The 27,004-nt window shown below is 54.5% G+C and overlaps 1 protein-coding gene across 4 annotated transcripts in view; it reads left to right on the top strand.

Moving 5' to 3' along the window:
- The window catches only part of COLQ (collagen like tail subunit of asymmetric acetylcholinesterase), a 53,877-nt gene extending 27,986 nt beyond the window's left edge, over positions 1–25,891 (top strand). For 2 of the 4 annotated variants that reach the window (XM_072944826.1, XM_072944882.1), the window contains 14 exons: positions 1,202–1,246; positions 1,575–1,601; positions 3,014–3,085; positions 4,820–4,882; positions 5,352–5,378; positions 5,977–6,021; positions 6,732–6,767; positions 9,381–9,461; positions 14,789–14,894; positions 20,454–20,593; positions 21,376–21,495; positions 21,897–22,017; positions 23,371–23,473; positions 24,556–25,891. In XM_072944826.1, the coding sequence (XP_072800927.1) occupies positions 1,202–1,246; positions 1,575–1,601; positions 3,014–3,085; positions 4,820–4,882; positions 5,352–5,378; positions 5,977–6,021; positions 6,732–6,767; positions 9,381–9,461; positions 14,789–14,894; positions 20,454–20,593; positions 21,376–21,495; positions 21,897–22,017; positions 23,371–23,473; positions 24,556–25,222 (1,653 nt within the window). In that variant the 3' untranslated portion in view covers positions 25,223–25,891. The remainder of the gene's footprint in view (positions 1–1,201; positions 1,247–1,574; positions 1,602–3,013; positions 3,086–4,819; positions 4,883–5,351; positions 5,379–5,976; positions 6,022–6,731; positions 6,768–9,380; positions 9,462–14,788; positions 14,895–20,453; positions 20,594–21,375; positions 21,496–21,896; positions 22,018–23,370; positions 23,474–24,555) is intronic. The other 2 variants (XM_072944950.1, XM_072944999.1) reach the window with 1 other exon arrangement.
- The last annotated feature ends 1,113 nt before the right edge of the window (positions 25,892–27,004 follow it).

The following is a 27,004-nucleotide window of genomic DNA, read 5'->3' as shown; positions in this document are numbered from 1 at the left end:
GACTGTGTGAGAACCCACAGAGCACGAGAAGGGAAGTGGGTCCCTGCTGCCATCAGACTGCAATCTCCAGCACATGTGCAGTCCCGCTGTGTAGAGCATGCTGGCCTGATAACAATAAATATTTCTAGCCCATTTGAAGAAATGGAAAAAATGGAGGCTTGGAAAAGGAAAAAGAGTGGAGTTGAAACTCGCCCTCCTTCCCTCCTAAAACAGAAGGAGTTTCTGTTGGGAACCAAAGACAGTGGTTCCCAAACTTTTCTGCACATCAGAATCCACCAGGAGCTTCAAGAATCCCTGATGCCTGTGCCCCTTGGAAATTTTCAAAGATCCCTGGGGGTTCTACTGTGCAATCGGCTCAGGAAACACTGGCCCTGGGGGCTGGGCCGTCTGTCATTTGGACAAGCATTATAGAAACCCTATTCCAAACAGGCTTTGTGCGAGGCATGTCCACCTGCAGGTCTTGGGGATGAAGTGGTGGCCTCAGGGTTTGATGGATTTCCTCTCTGCTGTCCTGGGGAGCTTGGAAAACAGTTGGCAAGCTAGGTGTTTCACAGACGCGTGAGCAGAGAGCAGCGGCGCTCTGCTGTGGGTGTGCCGGGCTCTAGTGCAGCGGGTGCCGGAGTCCCTGAGCGGGAGTCGGCCCCGCTCCCGGGCCGTGGGGCCCAGGTGCACCGTTTCCTTGCCCATGTCCTTAACGTCTTCAAACAGAAGGCTTCTGCTGTACCACTGAGGGCTTCTTCAAATTCACTGTGGGAGTTTCTGAGTCCGCTGCTCTTGTGTGCAAAGCACCCCTTCCTCTTGTCGGGGACACTTGGTAGGAGCAGCTGAAAAGGTAGGAGAGGTGGTGAGGCATCTTGCTTTCAGCCAGTAGCCTTTCTGCAAGACTTTTTAGTTGCTCTCACCAAGCCCTCATTATGTTTCAGGCAACCCAAGAATTCCAGGGAGCAAATGACAGTCACGGAGCGTGGGTGTGTGAGCATGGCAGTAACACAGCTCAGGGAAAGCTGGGGGAGCCGGAGCCTGGGCTGGAGGGCTGGAGGGTCCTCCCTGCGGTGCCTGGAGCCCTGAGTCTGCAGAGCGAACAGGGCCACCGATGCAGGCACCCAGGGTACCAGGACCCCCACCACCCCGTCCCGCCTCCCTCCCCGCTCATCCTGCCCTGGTCTGATGTTCACTTTCTTCACTTCTCTTGATTCTGCAGGGCCCACCAGGGCTTCCTGGCAAGACAGGACCAAAGGGAGAAAAGGTATGAGCCACCGCTTTCTTTATCCCACGTCTCCTAGGTAACCGCAGCCTGTTTTCTCGGGGTGCCACGGAGTAGTTTCTGGGTGAGATTTCAAAGCATGTGCTAATCCCACCTTCTGGGTGAGGACTGGCTCCGTGAAGACCGGGCTGCTGTGAGTGTAGGACCCCACCGGTGGGTCTCAGCATGGCCCCCCGACATGGCCAGGGTGCTGTGAGCTGCCCGGGGACCCAGCTGCAGGGGCATGCCCTGTCATCAGCCCTGCTGAGCCCTCTGCTTCCAGAACTTTTCCTCCAAACAGCCTCTGCTTACCTGTCTTCTCCATCCACAGGGGGAGCTAGGCCGACCAGGAAGGAAGGTATGGAACAAGCCCCGTGTGTGTGTGAGTGTGTGCACCCTGGGAGTGGGTGGGGACCAGCCTTGAACCTCCACGGCCCTGATACCCAGGTGGTCGATGATGGCTCTTCCATCCCCATGACAGTAGCCCACCGTGCAATCTGGAGATGCAACCTGCTCCTGCCAGCATTCCGACGTCTGCTGGAGGCTGCCAAGCCTGGCCAAATATCCCCCGGCCTCTGCGGCCAGCAGATAAACCCTCCAGGGCCCCAGTCAGTGGCACAAAATGACTCTCCCTGTCAATTCAATTAAACTGGAGTAAAGTGTCAGACAGAAACAATGGTTTCGCTCCCAGGCCCAGTTCCAGCTCTTTAGGGCACAGCTGGCAACTCCAGCCAAGGCCTGGTGGTCGTCTGAAGCGCTGGGCTGGAAGGATGCTGGCGTGGTCCCCAAGCTCAGAACTGACAAGTGCCATGAAGGGCTGAGGGAGGCAGGAGGAGAACCTGGTACGCAGGCCAGCATCTGTGATCTCTGATTTAGGGGCCAAGCCTCCCACATCTCCAGTGAGGCTTACTGGAAGTAGCCAGTGGGGGCAGAGGTCAGGACAGACCCCCAGGGGCCACTCCCCCCGGCTCTCGCGGGGCACACTCCCACAGCTCAGCAGCTTACGTCAGGGGTTCCGAGACACAGAGACAGAGATGGGACAGGCTGTGTGCAAGTGGATGAACCATCGAGGGGCTCCGTCAGGAGAAGCCCGAGGGGAGGGGGCCTCAGAGGGGCAGGGGCAGAAGGCCGGTGTACGGGTGGGATCAGGTGACATCCAGCCTCAGGCTGATCCCTAGGGGAGCCCTGGAGTTTGCATCGTACCACAGAACAACTCATCCTGCCTTGACAGAAGGGAGCTGGGCTGTGGGCTGCAGGAAGGGAGAGGTACGTAAACTGCCAGGCAGCTTCGAGCACCTCTCAGGCTCTGCTGTCGCAGCTGCAGGAGTGAGTTGCTACAGCAAGGAGGGAACGCCCTGGGAGGTGGCACCCGAGCCGGGGAGAAGACGCGGAGGGCGTGCCAGCAGCATCGCTGCAGCTCCAGGCGTGGTCCCTCCCCACACGCTGCCTCCTGGGGGGCATGCAGGGAAAACCGGGGGTGGGGGGTGGAGAAGATGACGATGGAAGAGCTGAGACACTGAGAACCCCTTCCCCACCACCTTCCATGTCATGAGTGGAAGTCTTGTGTGTGGACACGACGTGACCAAGGGCTTCAACTTACACCCAAGTGACCCAACCTTCTACACCATCAGTCTTCTAAGGGCGGGGATGGGGGCCCTGGGGCCACGCTTGGAGGCCCACACTTCCCCCTGGGCCCCAGAGACAAATCGGAGTCTTTGGAAGCAGGGGAACAAAGCTAGCTGTCCTGACTTGTGTTCTTTGTCTTTGAAGGGTAGACCTGGCCCCCCCGGGGTGCCTGGCATGCCTGGGCCTGTCGGCTGGCCCGGCCCTGAAGGCCCCAGGGTAAGTGTGACGTGGTGTCAGAACCAGAGGGGAGCAGGTGGCAGCTCCCCTGGCCCCTGGCCCATAGTGGGTGAAGCTTCCTTCCTGCGGGGCTTGGGGGAGGAGGCAGGAGAGAGCAGAAGGGAGCACGAGGTCTGCCCGGAGGTCCCCAGACACTCCTGCTTCCCTTGGACCCAAGGTCTTGGTCAGTCCCACAGCTCTGCTCCTGCGGGGTCGGCAGGGAATGAGGGTGCTCCTTGTCCTGAGAATTAACGTGCAGTTAGTTATTCAGCTTTCCTGGGGTGACCCCAGAGAGCTGGTGTCCAGAAAGCTGTTGGCCTGTCCTGCTCATTGGGCAGGGCTGGGGGTCAGGGTATGGGAGTTGGCTGAATTCATACATTCAGAAAGAGATCACCAAATGCTGGTACAACCCCCTTCCTCAGGCAGGTTATGAAAAGCCAACATGTCCACACCCATATCTTTGGGTACATTTTTCTCGCTTTGATCCTGGACTGTTGGGTGTGGAAGCCATGACTTAGAAATGTGACCTGCAGAAGTCAGGGGCGGGCAGGTGAATGTCACATTCTGCTGTGACTCACTTACTGGCTGTACTTATTACGAGGATAGAAAATTGTTCCCAGTCCTCTTAGGAAGAGTCCCAAGGATATTTCTTTAAAAATCCGCTATACAGAGCTGAGCTGCCCAACGTGGCAGCCACCAGCCATGTGCAGCTTTTGAGCCCTTGAAATGTGCCCTGTGCAACTGAGGAACTGAATTTTAAGTTTGAATTGAAAAACCTTTCCTCTGGGAAGTTATTGGAAAACATTGAATTATTTTGGAGTGGCTTGAGTGTGTGAATCTGCTTTTTTCTTTAACTATAAATTTTATGAAACCTAAATACAGATCAAGTGTTTTGGAAGAAAATCTCGCACCTGGATTGAGATGTGATTTAAATGTTAAATACACAACAGGTTTCAAATATTTATTATCAAAAATAGAATGTAGAACCCTCATTAGTGATTTTTAATTGACATGTTGAAAAGATAATTAGATTAAATTAATTAGAGGAAATAAAATATGTTTTAAACTTAATTCCATCTGTTTAATTTTACTTTTACTGTGACTTCTGAAAAAATTAAAAATTAAGTTTGGGGCTCACCATATATTTTGCTGTTTAGTGCTGTTTTAGAGGGTTTTTTTTTTTAGCACAGAAACTACTGAAAATTCCAACTGTAAACCATTCTAAGATCCCAGCCATGAGTCCTAGCCCCCAGCCTCCATGGTAAATACCCAGAGTCTCTTGTTCATTCTGCTTGGCTGCAGACCTAGGGTAAGAGTATGTGGGAATATCTGAAAGGTTATCCCTATGTAAAGAGCAGAGAAGGGGAAGTTTTGGGGGGCGCTGAGACCCTGTCCTTCGAAGCCCTGTTGCCTGCACATGCTCTCCCCTACCTTTCACAGCCCTTTCTGGAAGACTGAACATCAGTCCACTTACAGTATCTTAGTGAGTGTTTAGTTTGGAGACAGTCTCCGCCTTGGATAATTTCACTCTCTGTTTAATCTCAAACACCAGAATGAAGCGTGGAGCATGCAGTCTCGGGCAAGTAAGCTAGGCAGCATTGGGGTCCTCAGAGTCACAGGCCAGCCCCAGTGTCCTCATTCCCACCCTGGTCTTGCCCGTGCCTCTCCTGGTTCACTTTCTCTAGGCAATGTCATTGTAGCTCTTTTTCCCTCTTCTTTTTCTGATTCCCACAGGGTGAAAAAGGCGACCTAGGTGTGATGGGCTTGCCAGGGTCGAGAGGACCAGTGGGCTCCAAGGTCAGTGCGTTGGTCCAGACACACGTTCCCAGGCTCTGGAGCAGCTGTAAAGACGGGGACTGGGCGGCTGCATCCTGGGCTGGGGACTGTCACAGATGTTGGAGAGCCCAGTGTCAGAGTGCACCTGTCTCTGCCGGCCCGTTGGGGGATGTCGTGCCCTGGGGTGTGGGGGTGCAGGGAGGCATTCCTGCTGGTCTCCTGAGCTGCGAGGCTAGGCCTCTGGACAGCAGAGCAGGTGGAAACTTCTGTTCAGGCCTTTGGGGGAGTCAGAAGAGCAGTGTTCTTCTTAGGCCTGGTGTAAACCCAGCCCTCAGGGACATCTTTCGACTTACGGCTGCAACCCCTGCCCCTCAAACTTGCAGTGCAACGTGCAGACGTCTCACCTCCACGTTCAGGCCTCCCTTCCCTCTGGCACCAAACCCACCGGTCCTCCGGGGCTGACTGTCAACGCACCTTTGCTTTCTTTCAGGGCCACCCTGGATCCAGAGGGGAGAAGGTTGGTGCCCGTCTTGATGGCTTGGTCTGGGCTGCCAGGTCTGGGGTCAGTGACGAGCAGAGGGGTCCCCGGGGGTCTCTCTAGGCGGCGACTGCAGCCAGCAGGCCGAGATGTGCCCCGTCCCCGTCAGTGGCTGGGAGAGGGAAGCGAGGGCCTCTGGGGCAGGCCTGGGGCAGGTCGGGAGGAGCTCCCGGTGGAGGTAGAGGCCCTCACGTGGAGCAGGTGAGCAGCTGAGGGTCGTGCAGGTGGAGGTGAACGGGGTGCTGAGGGAAGGTGACAGGTGTGGGTCCAAGACCAAACTTCTACCACACAACCATGTCATCTGTCAAAAATGGGGCAACACAAAACCCCAGCCAGACATTAAGGACACATGTCCTAGAGGATAAGAGAAAGTCTGGGATCCAGAACCTTCTAAGGGTTGTCCTCTATTACTGTAAGAGGTCTTTAGGGTCCAAGTAGGAGGTATGTCACAAAGCATTCCTTCCCGGGACCAGTCTCCTCCCCTCTGAGCCTGCTTCTGTGCCTGTTTCAGTTTGAAACACTCCAGGATTCCCCCCATGGTGTTAACTCATAGATTCTCTCCTGTGGTTCCTCCTAGGGGTCCAGAGGTGAAAGGGGTGACTTGGGCCCCAAAGGAGAAAAGGTAATAGGAGCATAAATGATAAACTACAGTCGCAGTGGCAGCCCCTGCCCACCCCATCTTGTGGCTGGCTGGCTGGCTGACTGACTGGCTGACTGGTTGATTAACTGGCTGATTGACTGGCTGTCTGGCTGATTGGCTGACTGACTGACTGATTGGCTGACTGGCTGATTGACTGGCTGTCTGTCTGTCTGACTGTCTGTCTGACTGGCTGGCTGTCTGACTGGCTGACTGACTGGCTAATTGACTGTCTGACTGACTGACTGGCTGACTGGTTGATTAACTGGCTGATTGACTGGCTGTCTGGCTGTCTGACTGTCTGTCTGACTGACTGGCTGTCTGACTGATTGGCTGACTGGCTGACTGACTGGCTGTCTGACTGTCTGACTGACTGACTGTCTGTCTGTCTGACTGACTGTCTGTCTGACTGGCTGATTGGCTGTCTGGCTGTCTGTCTGTCTGACTGGCTGACTGACTGTCTGTCTGTCTGACTGACTGTCTGTCTGACTGGCTGATTGGCTGTCTGGCTGTCTGTCTGTCTGACTGGCTGACTGACTGGCTGGCTGTCTGTCTGTCTGGCTGACTGACTGAATGAATGGCTGGCTGGCTCAATGACTGACAGGGCTCTATCTTGAAAATGGCTGACCAAGCTCTTCACAGCCCTTTCAAGCATTATTTCAGAGGAGTCACTGCGTTTGTTGTTCTCTTCACAGGGTTTCCCAGGATTTCCTGGAATGTTGGGGCAGAAAGTAAGTACCTAGAAGTAGTAAAAATAGGCCTCAGTAACAAATTAGACCCTCTAAGGACAGCAAAAAGCGGTCTGCCGCTCCGTCCTTCAGGCAGGGAATCAGGTGTCGCTGTGGGAGGTTCTGGTTGGGAAGGAACGTGTTCCTGAGACGTCCCTCCAGCTCAGCGGGAGGAAAGGACGCCCACCCGAGTGGAGAGGGCCTTCTCTGCACCTCCTGTCTCTTAGGGCTGTGGGACTGCTCACAAGCAGAAGGCCTGGTGCCCAGGGACTCAGACTGGAGCTGTGCGCGGGGTCGGGCGTCCGCGGTTAAAGCCGCTGCTGCTCGCACGCAGCTCGGCTCCCTCGGGGGCGCCCCTGCCACGCAGAGTTACTTCAGTGGGCTTAGATGGCTCAATGGTCTTTATTTGATATTTACATTTTTTATTTTAAATATTTATTTAAGTATTTAAGTATTTAATGGGATTTCATGGATATGTTGCTTGGGACAAGGCTTAATAAAAAAGGCTATAACCCAGTTGACTTAAAAAATACTCAGTGAGTAACAATGGAGTGGGGTGCAGATGTGATGAAAACTGTGAACATGGCAGCTGACTGACAGATTTTTAATGTTAACGGTAAATTTTCCTTCGGGTCAGGGTCTGGGGAAGAGGACTGGTGGCAGGGTGAGGGGAGGTGTCAGAGAGCAGAGAGAAAGATTGCCTGAACAGCCACGTCCAACACCCACCAACCTAATGGCGGTTCCTCAGGCTGTAAGGTGTTAACACTGGAACCTCGTTTTTCCCTAAGCCTCAGAGTGTGATATTCTGCAAACGGGCAAATGGGATGCTCTCTTAGGATTCTAATTTTTTTTCCCAAGTTTCACCCTAAAGTTTTATCCTCCAAACTTGAATGATCCTGTAATCTGACTGTCTCCCCTCAGTAGATCCTATTTAAATAATGTCAGTCATCTGACAGTATTATAATTTATCCCGGACTGAAGCTGTTGAAAACTTGGTGGCTGCTCTCCTACGTAGAGTGTTGGGTTGCAAAGAAATAGATGAACTATCTGAGCAAATGAAAGGAAACATTAAAAGAGAGAAATAATTTTGTTAAAAAATATTTAGCCCAGGTTTTCATTCAGTGCCACAGAGGACATGAAGGAATACTGCATCACTGTAAGATTAAGTCTGGCAGCTTCTCTGGTCTCTGCCCTATTTACTAGACTTGCTGTAGAGAATTCTCTTCCCTCACGGCAGCCTGTTTTAAGACAGAGCTGATATGATAACCCTAATTAGGTCTTAGGAGAGAAATTAGATCAAGACATTACTGGCTGCTTCCAGCTGCTGGTGAGAAGACCACATTTCCTTCAGACAATGTCCCCCCCCCCCAAAAATATGCTGTTTGGGCTGCTGGGTTCTCCCAGCCACACACGACACTCCTCAGCCCCCTCTAAACAGCCGAGGGAAACCGTGCAGACATCAGGGCCACGGAGAAGCCACCCCACCCTCTGACACTCTCTCCCTGCCTGGCATGTCGAAGGACAGGACAGATTGGAAAGAAATCGCAGATTTAAGGACACTTCTTGGTGAGGCAAGATGTTGATAGCCTGACAGATTCGTGACATTGGCGGAGCTGACGGGTAATCTCAGAGTTTATGCCCGATCCTCACTGAATACTGGTGTCCCCTGGAATTTTCCATTGTGTTGCAGCTCCTCCGAGCTCCCAGCCAGAAGCTGTCAGGGCTTCCTCGTTGTCTCAGAGTGGCTGGAGCAGCTCCTCACGGGCACTGGCTGCTCAGTCACGGACACTGTCACAGTTCCAGCTGCTAAACTTGGCTCATGGTGCTGCATCCGGGGCTGCAGCAGGACTGCTGGAGGTGGGAGTGATGCCCTGCGGTGGTCACGATCCAAAGAATCCACAAGTGGGCCTGGAATCCTAGAAGAACCAGGAAGGAGAAGAGAAACCAAGGTGGAGAGACGGGTTTTACTAAGGCTGGCCTCGAACTCTGGAATTCTGCACTCGGTGCATTTGGTTCTCACAGTTCAAAATAGGGCTTCTCCACCAGGAGTATTGCGTTCCATGCCTCTTTGAAGAATTCTGTTGAGTATCTGAACTTATGCCTGAAACATCTCCCCCCGACAAAGAGTTTGTATCTGAATCTAGTGGAAGTGAGGTAGAACCCAAGCCCGTTTCGGACTGAAGAGCGAGGAGATACAGAACGTGGGCAGAAACTTCCTGAAGACGACCATGGTCAGAACTGCCTCTGACCATTCAAAAACCCACAGATTTGAATCTGTGCTAAATAGAAAATAAGACACAACATAAAATTTCAACAAAAAGAGCAAGCCCTTTTCCCCGATGCTGCCGCAGGCACGTGCGACAAACACAGGTGGTTATTTCGGACCCCAGGATGCGTGCTGCCTGCTGTGCAGACGCCCCCTCAGATGGCAAATCCCACCCGGGGCAACCCCTCCTCCCCTCATCCTCCATGAGGAGGACTCATAGCTCTCCTATCTCCTGGAGCAGCCCACCTGGGAAAGACCGGGAAGGACCAGGGACCCTGCCCTCCTGGCCCATGACTGGACAGAGCTGGACAGACCACATTCCCCTCTTGCTTCTCTTTTCTTCCTTCCAGGGTGAAATGGGGCCAAAGGGTGAGCCTGGGATGGCAGGACACCGGGGGCCCACGGGAAGACCAGGAAAACGAGGCAAACAGGTAAGGACCCCGAGGGCTGACCATGTCCCTGAGGTCACCCTCCTGACCTGGAGCGGGGTGGGGCAGGGACACTCCGTGGACGCGGGCAGCATCCTCTGGGTGGGTGGGCAGGGCAGCGCCACTTCTGGGGCACCTGGGTTCTCAAGGTTTAGCCGGGGTTTGAGGCGGGTGGGGTAGGATGCCCCCAACTGTATCCAAGTCTGGATGTAAGGGTGCAACTTCCGTCCATAGGATGGATCTGTCTTAACCAAAGCAGAACCAGATCTGTTTGTGTGCCCAGAAAACCTGCCTTTTGCCTTGATGCCCAGACACAGATGCAGTTCTGGAATCAGCCCAGATATTTCCCTGCTGGTCAAGGGACTTCTGGGTCCATTGGTGAAGGACCCTCTTTCAGCACTACTCAGGGGATTTTTCCTTCTGAATCCCCCTGGGCAGCAGGCTCTTGTGTCAAACCACGTGCTGTGAGTGGAGAGGAGAGAAGACAGTGTTGGCCTGGGCTGCTCTGAGCCACCCCAGTGCCACAGGGAACCGCTCCTCTTTGTGAGAATGGACTGCCCTCCTGAGGCCGGTGCCCCTTCCTCTTCTGGCTGTCAGTCTGTTGGCATTTTATCGCCTTTTCCGTTATATGTGTGATATATGATCATCACAGAAAACAGAGAATTCAGAAAAACAGAAAGGAGATGATCTAAAGATTTAACACCCTGCATAACCACGTTAGCATTTTGGTATACTTCCTCTCAGTGTCATTTCTTCTGTGGACTTGCCAGTCATTTGTTCCTTTTATATCCAATATACAGTTATTGTATCCTAAATTTTTAACTTAAAAATCACAGGATACATGTTTTTACTTGTTACTGCAGATATATTCATTAAGCATTTTTTATTGAAGTACAGTCAGTTTACAATGTTGCATCAATTTCTGGTGTACAGCATAATGCTTCAGTCACATATACATACATAATTCATTTCCATATTCTTTTTCATTATAGGTTACTACAAGATATTAATATAGTTCCCTGCGCTGTACAGTAGGGCCTTGTTGTTTATCTCTTTTATATATAGTCGTTAGTATCTGCAATTCTCAAACTTCCAATTTATTCCTTCCCACCCACTTTCCCCCAATAACCATAAGTTTGTTCTCTATGTCTATGAGTCTGTTTCTGTTTGGTAAATAAGTTTAGTTGTGTCATTTTTTTTTGATTCCACATATAAGTGATATCGTATGGTATTTTTCTTTCTCTTTCTGGCTTACCTCACTTAGAATGACAACCTCCAGGTCCATCCATGTTGCTGCAAATGGCATTATTTCATTCTTTTTTATGGCTGAGTAGTATTCCATTGTATAAATATGCCACATCTTTTTTATCCAGTCATCTGTTGATGGACATCTAGGTTGATTCCATGTCTTGGCTGTTGTAAATAGTGTGCTGTGAACATTGGGGTGCATGTATTTTTTTGAATTAAAGTTCCCTCCAAATATATGCCCAGGAGTGGGATTTTTGGATCACATGGTAAGTCTAGTTTTAGTTTTTAAAGGAATCTTCATACATTTTCCATAGTGTCTGCACCAAAGTGTATTCCCACCAGCAGTGTAGGAGGGTTCCCTTTTCTCCACAGCCTCTCCAGCGTTTATCGTTCATGAAGGTTTGAATGATGGCCATTCTGACTGGTGTGAGGTGATATCTCATTGTAGTTTTGATTTGTATTTCTCCAATAATTAACGATATTGAGTGTTTTCATTAAGCATTTTTAAACATCTTTTTTAAATCTCTGCATCGGATCTTAGTAAACGAGTCACTGGTGGGTTGCTTGGACGAGGCAACCCTAAGCAGACGCTATGTAACACTGAGACCTACCCGTGTGGTGGGCACAAGGCTTTTCCCATTCTTAAATTTCCATTCTCTCCTTTGGCTAGATCCGTGGTTCCCCAATTTTAGCTTACATCAAAATCGTCTTGGGGTAAGTGCAGATTCCTGCCCCATGCGTAACGGTTGTAGTTCCAGGTTTGCGTCTGCTTGTCCGCAGCGCCTCTGCCTCGCTGCCCAGAGGCTCTGACACGGCTGGGGCTCCGGCGTGGGCTGTCGCTGTGTGTAGGGCTGTCCCCATGAGTCTGACCTGGGCCGGGCTCTGAGCCATGGGAACACTACGAAGCCAGTTCCGGCCTTTTCGAAGTGAACTTAGGAATGACACAGACTCCAACCCGGATACATCAGATTCCACAGTAACTTAAAAAAAATTTTTAGAAAGCTTTTCTTCATTATTTATTTGACAGCACTAAGTGCTTTATGAAAAGAGCTGAGAGCAGCTTCTGTTCTCTGCGCCTGAATCAGACATGACACCGATAAACCATGAGGGGGCATGAAGACACACGATTATCCTGGGATAACAGAAAAGATGCCACGAGAACTTCTGACATCACAATGTTCCCGTTCAATTTTTAAAGCTTTACAGTTGGTGGCATGGTCCTGGCTTCACAATGATGCCATAGATAACCAATTTCCTGAAAACTAGGCTCAGAAAAAGAAGAAAAAAAGGGAAAAAAATCTTAAAGAGAAAATGTTCTCCCCCACTGCTGTGTCCCATCCAGAATTTTTTCCATTTGGGATTCAAGAAGCCAGCTGGCTTCTGTTGTTCAGTTCCTCCCTTGGGCAGTGTCTGTCTTGTCCTGCTCAGGGCTGAAGCCAAGAAGGCTTCTTGACCCTGTTGAGAATGATTCTGTTGGAGCAACTGTAAAAATGACACCAGAACCATGTCTGGGAGCTCAGAGAGGTTAAGGGGAATGAGCCCATCTTCCTGCAAGATGTTATAAGTGACCTGAGTGTACCCCAAAGCCCGGGGCCTGTCTAGTCAGTGGAGGCTTGAGCATCAGCCTTGGAACCTGGCTTCGTGCTTTCTTTTCACCATGAATGAATTGCCCAGTGGGTGCAGAGTGTCTGTTGAGCCAGTGGGGCTAAGCATTTCTGGAGGTTACTGTCAGTCAACCCACATCCTGGAATCGAATCCAGATCAGAACTCCAGATCCAGAAGGACTACAGAGAACACCGACCCAGTTCCCTCCATGGAGTTGCCAGGAAGCCGAGGGTCAGAGAAGTGGCAGGGTCCCCAGGACCCTCAGCCGAGCTGTCTTGGGTGTGAGAAATTAGAGACTCAAAACCAGCTTTTCCGCCTGGAGAGCAGCTCTTGACTTGATCATCCAAACCTTCAGTCAAGGAGCCGGAAGAGCTTCCTGAACAGGAGTCACCAAACTCCGTGGCAATAAAGGAATAGAGTGTGCTTTTCCTGGAAAGCGCTGCTTTGTGAGTCCTGCTCAGAGACGGGCTGTTCTGAGCAGATGGCCAAGAATATTCCATTCCTGCTGAGGCCACCACGAGGAGCCCATCCAGCTCCTTCGAGCTGTGGTGCTTCCCATGCTCAGAGCCGGCTGACGTGGCTGTTAGGAAAAGAAGCCTTGAGCACGGCTATATTGAGACGGCGTGACTTCCAGGGCCACCAGGGCCCCGTCTTGGTGCCTCACAGGATGCTTCAGCTTGGCCAAGGCTCAAGATCCCTCCATGAGGAGAGACTTGGAGACAGACTCTGACCTCCAAGTCCCAGATTAAGAGTTTAAGAGCATCTTGGACATTGCCGAGAGAGCCCCCAGGGCCCCGGTGACCAGGCGGCAGGTCACACGTCACCATTGGGATGGAAAGGAGGCCGGATTCTCACCCAGGTGGGCAAGGCTGCCAAGCGCCAGCGTCTGAAGGGGACCAGGCTAAGTCCCTCAGGCACCAGTCCCCATCCTGGGTAGCCCAGGGCAAGAGCGGACAGTTGGCAATGTGTTCGGGGGAAGGACCTCCAGCCTGTGCCAGCCTTGGTTTCTGGGGTCGTTCCTAAGGGCAGCCCTGGGTGGCAGGGAATGTTTGCTCTTAACCTTCCCAGAGCAGGCGGGGGGAGGACACCCCAGGTGGGACGACCATACCTGCAGGTGTGCCACTTGTTAAGAATCAGGACTCCTCTACACACGTGAAAGAGGTGAAACCAGGCGGGTTGCCGTGGTCATCAGCCCTGGGTTCTGCACAAACCACTTTTCCCCTCTGAGATCTCTGTTAGCCTCACGACAAGCCTGAGCAGGTGTCTCTCACCTGGCTCCATTTCACAGATGAGAAAATGGAGGCACAGAGCAATGACATGAGTTCCCCGGTCTTGTGGCCAAGATGAAAACCCAGAGCTGTTACCTTGGAGCCAGCAGGCCACGTCCCCTTTGTGCGTTCAGCTTCTTCCTCCTCCCTCTTTGATCCAGGGGAGGGAGGGGAACAATGTGGACAGATTCCAGCCCACGGGGAGCTGCTGTCTCCTGGAGAGACACTGATGCAGTGACCACATGAAGGAGCGCGGGTGGAGTCATGATGGGGGATGAATTCCAGGAAGGAAAGGGCCTTCGACGGGAGAACAGACTTGATCAGGTCAGGAAAGGCTTTCCACGATGGTGATGCTTTAGCTCAGAGAGGAAGGAGGGAGAGTTAACCAGGCAGAGGGGAGGGAAGAGGCGTTACGGGCAGAGAGGCGTCTTGAGAAGGGAAACAAAAGGCTTGGTGCTCTGAAGACCAAAAGCACCGGAAAGAAGGCCAGGATAAGCTGGGAAAGCCCATTGGGCAGGGTGGTGGGGGGTTTGTCCTGAGAGCAACGGGAGGCCACAGGGGAGAAACAGCTCTGGTGCTGAAACTGAAAAGGCCCTACGAGCAGGCAGGGGCCTGGAGCCAGGTGACTGCGTGAACCCCTGCTCTTTGCTTGAGCCTCTGTCCCCTCACCTGGCTGGTGACGGGAGTGGGTTGGATTGGTTCTGATTGTTTTCAGGACAGAGCAAGAGTGACTCTGTAGAAAACAAATTTATGGTTACAGGAGGAGAGAGGGACACGGAGAGGGGAAAATTAGGGGTGTGGGATTAACAGACACAAACTACTGCCCACAAAAGAGAGAAACAACAAGGACTTACTGTAGAGCACAGGGAATTATACCCAAATTTTGTTATAACCTGTGTAATCTGCAAAAAAAAAATAAATAAATAAAAACCACCCAATCACTATGACGTACACCTGAAACTAACACAATATTGTAAATCAACTGCACTTCAGTTAAAAAAAAAAAAGTAATGCCTATAGACTTGCATCCATCACTGTCTCAAATGTCACTTGCCACGAGGTTTTTAGGAGCTTGGGGGTCCCTCTGGGACTGTATCCTCCCCTGGGCACTTGCTCCAAAGTGCAAGTGGTCCCCAACTTAGAGGTAAGTGGGGAAGGAAGTTTGCCATGTCATGCTGTTGTAACGGCTTCTGTCTTCCTCTCTGTCAGGGGCAGAAGGGAGACAGTGGAGTGATGGGCCCACCAGGCAAACCTGGGCCTTCTGGTCCACCTGGCCGTCCAGGTCCCCCAGGCCCCCCAGGCCTCCCATCTGCAGGTAAGAGCTACCCCTCTTCACCTGATAGACCGTGTCATCCTTCTGGCCAGCCTCCCAGAGAGGGCACAGGGTGTCAGCAGAGGCCTGCCTTGTGTTTTGAGTTAGAAATGACCCAAAGCATTTCAATATGTTGATAATTTCTCCACGATTTAGCTTCTTCAAATTTTACCCAAGAGAGATCAACACAATTCTGGCTCTGTTTTAGCATTTTGGAGAACAATTAGAGGAGAAGAAAAAGAAAAAGAAATTACACTGGTGATGCCATTTCTACTTTAAATGAAAAATGGCAGGTGCCTATTTCATCAACTAACACCATTTTCTGGAAAAATATTTCATGGCTCCAAGCAATTCTTTTAGACCTAGAATGAAAGACAATGTTGTAAATTTTTCTGTCTTACAAGGTGTTATGAAAGGGTCCTTACTGATTTGCATTGAATATGGAAAGAAATCTCTAAAAAGAAACAAATGTTTACATTGAAGAGGGCAGAGGAAGGCCGCTGCCTTGCTTCACCTTGTCTCACTGGCTGAGCCCAGGATCCAGTTTAGTTTGCCAGCTCCAAGTAAGGCCTCTCACGGCACATCGTCTGTATAAACAGCAGCTCCAGGCCCAGGAATACTGTTTCCTGACAGTGCAAGATTCTTTGTCCTCAATTTTAAAGGGATCCAAATTTTCCTTCTAATTTTACAGTGCACTTTTCCCCGCCGTGCTTATGGGAATATATTTACAACCACATCATGGGATGGCCAAGAAATGTCATTTTATTAGATCCTTTAAACCCAGTTAAAACTGGCCCTGAGACTCCATCCTGCTAGGCTGGCAGGAGAAGTCAGTATCAGGCATTATCGGGGTTCTCTTCCCTTCTTCAACTGCCACAAAGCAGTGGGGGCCAAAGATCTGGGGAGTTATGGCAGAGAAACATCAGGGGAAGGCCCTCCAGCCTTTGACCGGCCCTGTTCACCTCTGAAATGCCCGTGGTCGGAGGCTGCATGCTCAGACACGTGACCACCTTCCTCCTGGCAGGCTTGGGCAGCAGATCATGTCCAAGGCTGAGAATCCTGGTCCCCAGCGTTCCACTTCCCCAGGAGAGCCCACAGCCGCTCCTTCTGAGATCTCACCTCTTCTCCAGGATTCAGGAGTCCCTGTCCCTCCTCTGTCTGCTGGGACCCCTCCTCTTCTGACCTCAGCCCCTCCCTCCTCACACTCCTCCTACACCGCCCCTCCCTGAGGAGCTTTTCTCTTTTGAGAACAGAAAGCAGAAAGACAGAAGTCTTCAAGTAGTCAGCAAGTCTTAGCAAGGGCAAGAAAGCCGTAAAGTCTTGCCACCTCCTTGAAACTGGGAGAGGAGAAAGCAACGGAAGAACGAGTGTCAGTTACTGTGATGCTAAGCCGTCTGGCCACACCTGTTTCAGTTTGTTAGGGGAGCCGGACGGAGGTGCAGCTCAGGCCCTCTGTCCACGCCCCCTGACCCGTCCCTGAGTTGACCGGATGATCCAGGGAAGGTTGTTCCTGTGGGTCCTCTGCCTCCTTGTTCTGGTTGCATGACGTTCCCCGAGCCCATGACCTCGTGCCGCCTGCCCCAGGGATGGCGAGCGTGGCCTGAAGCCTGGGTTTTGCCTGGAAGGGACTCTCTCAGGCTATTTAGGGGCTCACAAACTGAGGACTAGCCCGGGGGGTGGGGCTGGGAGCAACCTCAGCAAACGAAGGCTTCAGTGGTCTTGCTGTGCATATCTGACTTGAGTCCTGGTTCCCTCCTGGGGCCTGGAGACCCTCGGCAGCTCATGCAGATGCCCACTGTTTTGTCTTATCGTCTCTGGTTGTTTGCGACCCCGTCCCTGCAGCAGGGTCAGCGTGATCCTACCTTCTGTCCTTGGCCTTCCAGCTCCTTCTCATGCAGCTCGTTTGCCCACCCCCTCCTCCCCAGACCCCAGCCTCGCTGCCCTCTGCCCTCCAGGGGACTCTGCTCTCTGATGAGCACATTCTCACCATCTCTCTCTCAGGTGGCCTGAAATAGCTCTCCTGTCATCTTCTGGTCCATGACACCAGATCCCCTCCTTCCTCCAAGGCCCTCTCTTCAGTAAGGCCTTCCTTATCCCTCACCGGATGGGTGTCCGGCCCCTGACCCCAGTCCCACGTGGCGTCTGCTGTGGCCGCTCCCCTGGTGACTGTCTTCTGCAGATGTGTTTCCTCTTCCAGGTGGCAGGTCCTTGAGGCACAGTCTTGGCCGAGTCAGCTCTGCCTCCTCATGGCACCTGGCAGGTGGGGTGGGTGGGGCTGGCCCCAGCAGGTTCTCCCACACCTGGGTTACCTTGGCTCTCAGTCTGTCCCCCTGGGTCACCGCACAGCAGGCAAGCAGGAAGCGGGCCACCTCTCTGACTGGTGTCCCCTCCCTGTGCCTTCCTTTGAGTCCTTCCCTCTGGGGAACCTCCCAGGATGAGAGGCTGAAGAAAATGGGGCCATAATCCTGCTCTTCGGAAACTTTTTTGGGGGGCTGGGGAGAGAGGGGATGGGAGGAGTTTAAAAGAGAACTTCCCTTTGCTTGGGACCAGCTGGAGCACCATCAAGGTGTGGGGACAGCACCTTTGAGATCAAAGTCCCAGACTCACTCTCAGGGAACAAAGGATGTGTCTTCCTGCCTCTGAGGTTCTGTACACTACTTCCCAGAGTTCCAGAAGCCCTGCCCCAAATTCGTCTTGGGATATCCGTGGGCTCTGTGGACCCCGGGTTCAACTCCCCTGGTCTAGTTCAGGCGTCCTCTTATAGATAAGAACTGTGGGCCTCAGAAACTGCACACACACCCCCAAGGTCACACAGCTGATTGGCGGCCACTCTTGGTCCTGAGACCTTCCTACATGGTCGTGCAGCCTCTGCGGGGCAGAGTGTAGGACCGGGGGATGTGCAGACTATTCTGTGGTCCTCTGCCTTCCTCAAGACCCCTGCTCAGACCTGCTCCAGCCAGCAGAGATGGGAGGCTCCCCGGGCAAAGATGGAGAGCCAGGTCCTCGGGCTCTCATGGACGGTGGAGAGGCCAGGCCCACAGGACAGGTTCCGAAAGGCCAAGTTGGGGAAGTTTGGGTCAATGCAGGCTGTCAGGAAGCCCCCCAACAGCTGGGAGGACACGCAGAGAAATGGCTGTGGTGGCGGGAAGCAGGCTCCCTGTCGCATCCTGCCGTCCCGCCTGGAGCCCCCTCTGCATCCACGTCTGCTGCCTGGTGCTCAGGTGGGATGGTGCTGGGGTGGAGGGGGCCTTTTTTGTCACCCAGGTTAACCAAGAAAGAGGGAATGGCGGGGTGGGCGAGGGAACCAGGGCAAAATGTCTGTAGGATGTAATTTGCAACAACCAGATTAGAAATTTGGCTGAGTCCTTCCTGCACCCAGGCCAGGTATAAGTGAATCAGCACGGTACCTGGGGATTGCCAGCTTCCTGTGAGCATCAGTATTCTTGGCCACGTGTCTTTTGAACGTCAGAGTGTTAAGTCAAACATAAATTCGAATCTCAACCTCGCCACTAAGTAGCTGGATAACTGGACACACTCCTGAATCTCTCTGAGGTCGTGATTCTGGAGGTGTCATCGGGGCTACAGAGCCTGCGGGAAGTTTGCTCCCATGCCTTCTCGTGCCCTCGGTTGCAGGGCCTTCCCACCTCATCTTCCCCAGGTGCTTGCCTCCCCGCAACATTCCTGGGCTGCTGGAGGCTCTGTCTCTCCAAGCTCCACTGAAAATATCAGAACATGAGATGGGTGCCCCCGCCACCACAGGATTGCAGTCGTATTTCCTGTTAGAACAAACAGCCCTCACTTGGTATCAGGTGCTGGCAGGCCTCCTTCCCCCTCAGGCTGGCAGCGTTCTGGTCCCGGCCACCTCTGTCCTCCAGCTCAGGAGGGCTCGGGGTGCGGGCGCTCGCACTGGGGTCTCCTCCTCCAGCTGCAGCCGCTTCCCCGGGGGCCCCGAGGTCGTTTTCCCCTGCCCTTGTGGGACCTGCGGACCGTGTCCCCAGTGGCTGGCTGCCCTGGATACAGTTCTACAACCTGACACCAACGGCTGGCCAGTCTCCCAGCCGCCCCGCCTTCCTGGGAGGAGGGTGCGTCCTTGTTTCCGTTTTCAGTCCCCCCGTCCCCTCTCTGTCTTCCTGCTGGAAGGCTCTGGCACTTTCCTGCCAGCTGGAGCTCTCGTCTTTCTTTTCCTTCCAGTCAGTCTGCACTCATTCAGTCATGAGACATGCACGGTGCCTCTGCTGGGTACCCCCTACTGGTGAGTGAGGACAGGCACCCACCTGCCCTGGCGGGGCTGGCGTTCTCCTGGGGGAGACCGACCCAGACTGGACAATCTCACAGTGGATACAACCAGAGATGAGTGCTGGGAGGGAAAGGCCACGAGACTGTATCTGATGTGGACGGGAGGGAGCGTGAGGAGGCAGAGAGGCTTCCCTGAGGAAGTGATGCTTGAACGCAGATCAGGAGTGAGTGCGGAGGCACCTGGGAAGGGGGTGGGGACAGCCTGCTGGGGGATTTTGTGCCAAGACCATTTCCCGGGACTGGCGGCTCTCAAACTCGGTGCTTGTTGGAACCATTGTGAGAGCTTTGAAAAGCACAATGCCTGGGTGCTATTCTCAGCCATCCTACTGGAATTGGTCTGGAGGGTGGCCGAGGCATCAGGGCCTTGAGAAGTCCAGGTGAGACCTACTCCCCAGCAGGGCTCCCACTTTGCAGGGAGTAAAGTTCCTGATCACATCTTTCCAGGACACTCTCTTAGTATCAGGGAAGAACAAACAGGCCTAGCATTTTCAGACATTCCATCTTCTTCCAGAAGGATTAAAGAAACCCATATTCAGAAATCCCTTTGTAAAGATCCCATATATAAGAACAAAATCAAATGAGTCAGCAAATAATAAACGTTATCAGCCAGCAATGGGGTCATCAGCCAGAAGTCCCCCTTAATAATGGTCTAAACAAAAAGAAGGCTGTTTTTCTCATACAACAAAGAAGTCCAGAGGTGGACAGTGGCTGGCTGGGGTTCAGCCTCTAAGTGTCACTATCAGGGCCCCAGGCCCACGAGGCCCTGGTTTTTCCTGCATGTTGGCTTCTCTTCTCATGTTTGTTACTTTGCGGTTGCAGCATGGCAGCTGTAGCATCAGACATCTTGTCTGTCTTCCAGGCAGGAAGGAGGAATCTCTGTCTCCCATCATCTATGTTTCTCCCTTATCAGGATAGACTTTTCCAGATGTTCCCCCTTCTCCCACCACAGACCTTGCATTAGCGAACACTGTGGCACATAGTCACCTCCAGGGGCATAGGGTTCTGGAGTTCATGCCATCTGTCTGGTCTCGGAAGTATAGAGAGAGGGAAGGGAGAAAGAGGGTCGGGAAAGGTGCTGCCACATCCAGTGTGGTTAAGGGAGCACCACTTCCTCCAGACCTTGGACCGCAAGGTCTCTCCTCCAGGCCTCCCGGAGATCCTGTGGACTTCAGACTCCTTTCTGTCGTGAAGGTTGCTGACACCTCCCTGGGCTGTTAGGTTTCCTCTTCCTTTGCTCTAGTAACACGGCCCTCTGTTGCTTCCTAGGACAACTTGTAATGGGACCCAAGGGGGAAAGAGGATTTCCCGGGCCTCCAGGAAGATGTCTTTGTGGAACTCCCACGAATGTGAACAACCGTCCCTATGGGGAGTCGGCGTACGGGCCCAGTTCCCCGCGAGTCCCCGTGGTAAGGCTCTTCTGGGAGGAATCTGGGGAGGTGACCCGTCACCCGATGCCACCTGCGCTTAGTAAAAGCCTTTTAGTAAAACTTATTTCCCCATTATACCGGACGCAAACTCATTAGAGGAAATGGGAAAATCAGAAAAAACAAAAGAAGAAAACCAAATTGTCCATTTGGTTGTGGGTTCATTTTGGAGTATTTTCTTGGTCTTTTTGAAGAAACACAAATTACATAAAATTTCAAATAAGCACAAAAGCAGAATTAATAGTCTAATGGACCGCCACATCCTCTTCACCCAAGTTCAACAACGATCAACTCTTGGATTTTTCTGAAGTAAACCCTGGACGTCAGTTTGTCCTTTGCAGGGAGATATGATAATCTGTCTGTCACGTGGCTGTGCTGTGGTTCATGAAATCAGTGCGCTGTTGTCACGTATGTGTCGGTGCACCCAAGCTTTCCCCTGATGTAAACAGCACCGTCTGAACACCTCTGAGCAGCAGAATTGTGCTAAGCATCATTTCTACATGTTAAATGACTGGATTAGATGACATCTTTATTTAAGTATCAGTTTACACATTTAAAAGTTTTAAACCTCGGCGGACATTTTTATTTCGGTCTCAGACACCAGGAACTGGATTGGGAGGGCGTCGCCCCTGCAGGAGGGACCCGGGAGTGTGACTCCGGACCCCATCTCCTGAGCACCGGCCCCAGGACGATGCTTCTCTGGCTCCTCCCCCGTCCCCCGTAGATGTGTTTTCTGGAATCCTCACCAGTGTGTTCCCCCGCAGATTTTTGTGGTCAACAACCAGGAGGAGCTTGAGAGGCTGAACACCCGAAACGCCATTGCCTTCCGCAGGGATCAGAGGTCCCTCTACTTCAAGGACAGCGTTGGCTGGCTGCCCATCCAGGTACCTGGGGTGGGGGTGGGGGTGGCACCCAGGACACACCCCGCCCAGCTGAGGGGCACCCAAAGAAGGAGAGGCCGGCAGTGGGCCCGGCGCGGGGCCCTGTGCAGTCCGCTCCTGTGGGAGACTGAGCCCCCTCGCCCCGCTGCTGAGAGCTCTCCGTGGTCCACACACGGAGCCCCTGCTCTGGGCCCGGGCTCCGGACCGTCCCCGCCCTGCCTTCCCACCACCCCCAGAGCTCTGGGCCACGGGACAGGAGTGCCCTTCCCTCCCCAGGGAGCCGAGGGCCGCCCCCGCCCCCGCCCCGCCCCCCACTGCCCGCATCCAGCGCCTCTGCGCCTTTGCCCCTGCGCCTGCGCTGCGTGGCGCGCCCTCCCTGGCAACTGCTCTGTTTCTCTGGCCAGCTGACGCCTCTCTACCCGGTGGACTACGCCGCGGACCCCCGCGGCTTCTGTGGGGACGGGGTCCTGCAGCCCGGAGAGGAGTGTGACGACGGCAACGCGGACGCGGGTGACGACTGCATCCGTGAGTGGGGCCAGGCCGGGACGCCCGCTGCGCTGGTTTGGGGCAGTTCCAGAGCCACAGCTGGGCTGCCGGGGCACCGCCCTCCCCACTCTGGCCAAATGTGGACCTGCCATGCACGCATGGCGATGGGGTCGGTGTCAAGGATCTTGGACCCAGAGAAACCACCAGGCCCCCCCCTTCTCTGAATCTTGCAAAACCCACGTCCCGATCCACGTTCTTTAGCAAAAGAGAAAAGCGCTGCAGGACTGAGGGCAAATGGGAGGAGCCAGGCACCTGCAGGAGGACCCGCTCTCAGCGGACAGCCCTGCGGGGGGAGTGGGTGGCCGGAGCCCCCTCAGGCTCCGGATGCCACAGGCTCGGGCAGGCAGTGTAGTGCTGGAGGGCTGCCTCTTTCCCCTTTTTCTTTTTAATCAAGTGACAGGAGCAGGAGGTGAGGGGTCAGACAGAGTGTGGGTGCAGGTCTCAAAGCCACCAGCTCAGCTTCATGCCCAGAGCAGAGGCTGTGGTGGATAAGGTGGTGGAGGCCTTGCTTCCCCCACTGACAGAAAGATGGGTGTGACGCTCCGACAGCCAAGCCCTTAGATCCTGGGCAGTTCCTTAAGCTGACATGCGCGTGGATGGTCTTGGGGGAGTAAGGGCTCAGAGCGCCCTCACTGAGTTATGGTGAAGCCTCTGCTGAGAGGGGCCAGGCTGCACTCAGGCCCGAAACGTGCGGGTGCGAAGGCAAGGAGCTCAGGGGAGGGTGAGCGTGCCCAGGGTGGGTGCGGAGCGGGAGGCAGTCTGTCCTCCCATGTAGCTGCACCTCCCATGACAGTCCCCAGGGTGGCGGTTCCAAGCATGCTGGCTCTGTCTGGGGTTCCTCTGGCCCTGGTGCATGAAGGGACTCGTGGGGTCTGAAGCGCTGTGAAAGCCGGGCAGGGTTTGAACTCCAGGCCCCTCCCCTGGTGTAAGAACTGGACCCCGTGGAAGATGGGCTGGCTCTCGGGGGACCCAGAGTCGCCATCTGGAGGCTTCCTGCAGACAAACACCAGCGGTCAAGGCTACCTGGTGCCCGGCCCCTGTCTCCTGACGCTTGACTCGCAGGAACCTGCAGTGGTCCTGCGATGGGAGGCAGCGTCCAGGCCCCAGGCTTGGGACAGGACACTGGGGCTCGGGGGCCAGTGCTCTCAGTCTCTTGGCCAGCAAGTGGCAGGACTGGGCAGGGGGTTGGTCTCCTTCCAGGGATCAGGGCCTGAAGTTTTGTGGAGGTTGGTCCACCCGGGTGCAGGCTCTGGGGGGATCCTTTGGGCCACAAGGTCCTGCCAGGCTGTCCCCCCTGCCCCCCCTCAGGGTGGCCCTTCTGTGTCCCCTCAGGCTGTCGCCGGGCCTACTGTGGAGACAGCCACCGGCACAGGGGCGTGGAGGACTGTGACGGCTCTGACTTCGGCCACCTGACCTGTGAGACCTATCTCCCCGGGTAGGGACCACTTCCATCCTGCATCCTCTTCGTTTGACAAATATCCCTGGGGGCCCCTTATGTACTTTCTAGACACTGAGAGAGGGTGATACGTAACAGAGCTCATGGTCCCTGCTCATGTGGGGTCGGAGAGGCGATAAACACATGACCCTGCAGGCCCCCAGCTCCGGCCTGGGCCCTGGGCCCTGGGCATCAGCAGCACTGTGCTCACCATGGCCCTAGGCGAGCAGCTCCATCCCCAGTGGCTCCCGGGATCATAGGGTCCCTGGGCAGTGCGCCTCAGAGGGGAGCCCAGTGGAGGATGGAGGTATCTGGGCACTTCAAAGAATCGAAATGTGGTCACCCGCAAACTCGGTTTAGGCTGGGCCAGGACCCTTTGCAGCTGCGTGTCCTCCCCCTCGCCAAAGCCAGAGGCTCCTAACAGACACCTGCCAGAGAGCTGGCGGAAGCTCTGAGCAGGCTGGTGCCCCATGAAGACATCTGAACGTGGACAATCAGACATGGAGTATAGGCCAGTGCAGCGCAGGGCTCACCGCTGTCTTGGTGTGGTGACTCTCCGAGTCCCTGGGAGCCTCAGGGTGAATGGGGACGCGGGTGCAGTGCATTACACACTGGCTCGGAATTAGCACCCGGGCTCACAGAGGTGTGGGCTGCGCTGTCCAATATGGTAGCCCCCGGTCACATGTCGCTATTTAAATTTCAAAAAAATTAAAAACCCAGTTCTTCAGTCGCACTAACCTTATTTCAGGAGCTCCATAGCCACATATGGCCAGCGGCTGCCATGCTGGACGGCACAGAGGTAGTGCAGGGTGTCCGATGGACTGTGCTGGGAACCTCTTGGGCTTGGAGAAGTGGGCGATTTCCTTAGAGATGCTGTGTTCAGAGCACAGTTGCCTGCCAACCCAGTGTCCCCAGGTCCCTCGGCTGGACTCGGCCGTCCCAAGCCCCACACCCCACGTGAGAGTGAGAACAGTCTCTGAGGAGCCCTTGGCCTTCGGTGAGGTGGCAGCAGGGGCAGCTGGTTGGTGAGGTTTGACCAAGGTCATGAGAGGTGGCCTTTTAGAATGTGGCTGTGTCCCCAGGCTCCCGCCCACGGCCCGTGTCTGCCTCCCTCAGGTCGTATGGAGACCTGCGGTGCACCCCGTACTGCTATATCGACTCCACGCCCTGTCGCTACTTCACCTGAGGGCCACCTGGAGGAGGCAGCCCTACCACGGAGCTGGCAGCAGCCCCTCCACCCTTGGCAGACTGACCTCGCCTGTCCTGGTCCAGTTTCCACCACCTTTGAGCGACAGAAACAAGGACAAACTCTTGCTGCTAAGACGTGCTTTTAACTCAGTCCGACTGGAGGAACTTAGGACCCTTGCATCCTGTCCTAACCCCAAGTCCCAGGACTCCTCCACGTGCCCAGCCTGGGAACTGCTCCCCGTCGCACCCTCCGGCCCGACAGCCGGCCTGCAGGGCCCTTTCCTCCCGATGCTGTGGACTTGGCTTCGCACTGTTAGACACACACGACTGTTGGAGTTTGCTCTCATCTTGGGGCATCTGGGGGGCGGGCCTCTCCCCTCCTCTGACCTCTGGGACTGTGAGCATTCTCACCCGGCCCTGGGGACCACAGAGAAGGGACATGGGCCCATTCGTGGGGTGGCCCCCAGCTCTGGGCCTGCCCGGGGATCCCCCCCCAACTGGCCACAGCCCAGCAAGGCCTCCTGTGGATGCGGCCCTCCCAGGAAGAGCCCCCAACTGTGAAAAAGGACTGAGGATGCTGCCCAGCCCGCGCTTTGCCCCGGGGGGTGCTTGCCGTGCGAAAGCAAGCAGGGCAGTGGCCTCCCCATCCCCGGCACCGTCCTGACCTCGCAGCTCTGTGCACTTGGGCCTCTGTCTCATAAGCGGCCCTCTGCCCCTCTCTCGGTCAGGAGATTCGCTGGCAGGCAGGCCGTTGGTGGGTCCTTGGGAAAGTGCCGCCTGGTTTCCCACCTGGCCCCATGACTGAGCACGAGGTGTGAGCTCTGGGCATTGTCGTGTCTGTCCTGAGCGCCAATCCCGGCTGCCTGCCAACTCCTGTCGCCCTGGGACCGCCTCCTGTGTCTCCGTGGTGCGTGCCCGTGTGCCAGAGCCCCCGTGTCTACAGGATCGTGAGTCCTGCATGTCCATGAACCGCCTTTCACCTCCATCTTTCCTGAGTGGGGCTTAGCTTTGTTTGGGAAAGACATCTTTCCCACAGCAGACCTCAAATGGGACGTGCCTGCTGGTCACCAGGTGGAGGGACACTCCTGGGCTCATGTACAAGGCTGTTTACTGTGCCTAAGTCTCAGGCCGTCGGCGTAGTGACGGTGGTTTGTCGTGGGCAGGATCAGCCCAGGGGTGGTGTCCAGAGGGACCACTGGTCAGCCTGGTTCCCTCAGCCTCTACCGCAATTCCTGGGGTGATATTACATGGCCCACGTCGTCCCATGTGAAGCCACCGCCTTCATACTGGGACCTCCAGATGGGAAATCAGTAAATAAAGGCCGTGTGCTTCCCTATGGTGGCTCTCTCTTCCCTAGGGGTGTGGGGCTGGTGTCCCAGAACTGCTGGTTGGAATGAGAGGTCTGAATTCAAGTCTGCTTCACAGACTGCAGAAGGTTCTGGAATGTGGGAGCAGTCCTGCTCCCTCAGAGCTTACTCTGAGGGCTATTGATAATACTAGAAACACGAGGGAGGAAACTGAGGTCCGGGGATGTGGAGGGACTTGCCCGAGGTCACAGAGCCCAGTCTTGCAAACCCAGCCCTGCCCCCAGCTTCGTGTTAGGATCTGGCTGAGGACAGAATGGAGCTCCAAAACAGCCCTGAGACTTGGCCAGGAGGGCACTGCTCTGGGCTCCCTCTGGCTGTGACCAGGCCAGGAGGAGGAGGTCTCTGGGGCCAAGGTGACATTTGTACACTCCATGCTCCAGGTACTGGGAAGCCCTAATTCCCCACCCTAGGGTTCCTGCTTCCTGGGCCTGCACAGCCCTCTCCCCCGTCTTTCCTCCTGCGTGACTCACACATAGCTGTGAGCACGAGGGGTGGCCAGGACAAGTGGCTTGCAAGGGCCAGAGATGGAGCTTGGACACGCAGGCTGGGGTTTCCTGGGACAGACACGTCGGTTACCCATCACTAGATGTGCGTGGAGGGCATGTGTGGGTCAAACTGCTTAAGAATCTCTAAATCTCATTATATAAATGGGCCAACCTACACTCTAGTTTTACTGGGTTGTCGCCCCCCCGGAGTGGAGGGAACCAGTTAAATTTTCAACGAAGCGCCCGTCTGCCATCTGTGTGGTCACAGTGAGCTCTCAGCTGGAGGACCCTGGCAGCTCACCAAGGAGACTGCTGCCCTGGCACAGCCCAGTTACCACTGTGGGCGCAGAGGGTCTAGAGGTGCGGGGCTGTCTCCCCCATCTTCATGGTAACCATTCTGGGGGGTGTGGCTCCTACGAGAGGAGTGGGTGAAGGACTCCCCACCTCACCCAAGCCCCACCTCGAGGAAGAGGATGGGAGCTCACACTGCC

This window comes from Vicugna pacos, chromosome 1 (genome assembly GCF_048564905.1).
Source record: "Vicugna pacos chromosome 1, VicPac4, whole genome shotgun sequence".
NCBI classification, from domain to species: domain Eukaryota; kingdom Metazoa; phylum Chordata; class Mammalia; order Artiodactyla; family Camelidae; genus Vicugna; species Vicugna pacos.
The sequence above is the reverse complement of the archived record's forward strand: the minus strand, read 5'-3'. Positions and strand labels throughout refer to the sequence as shown.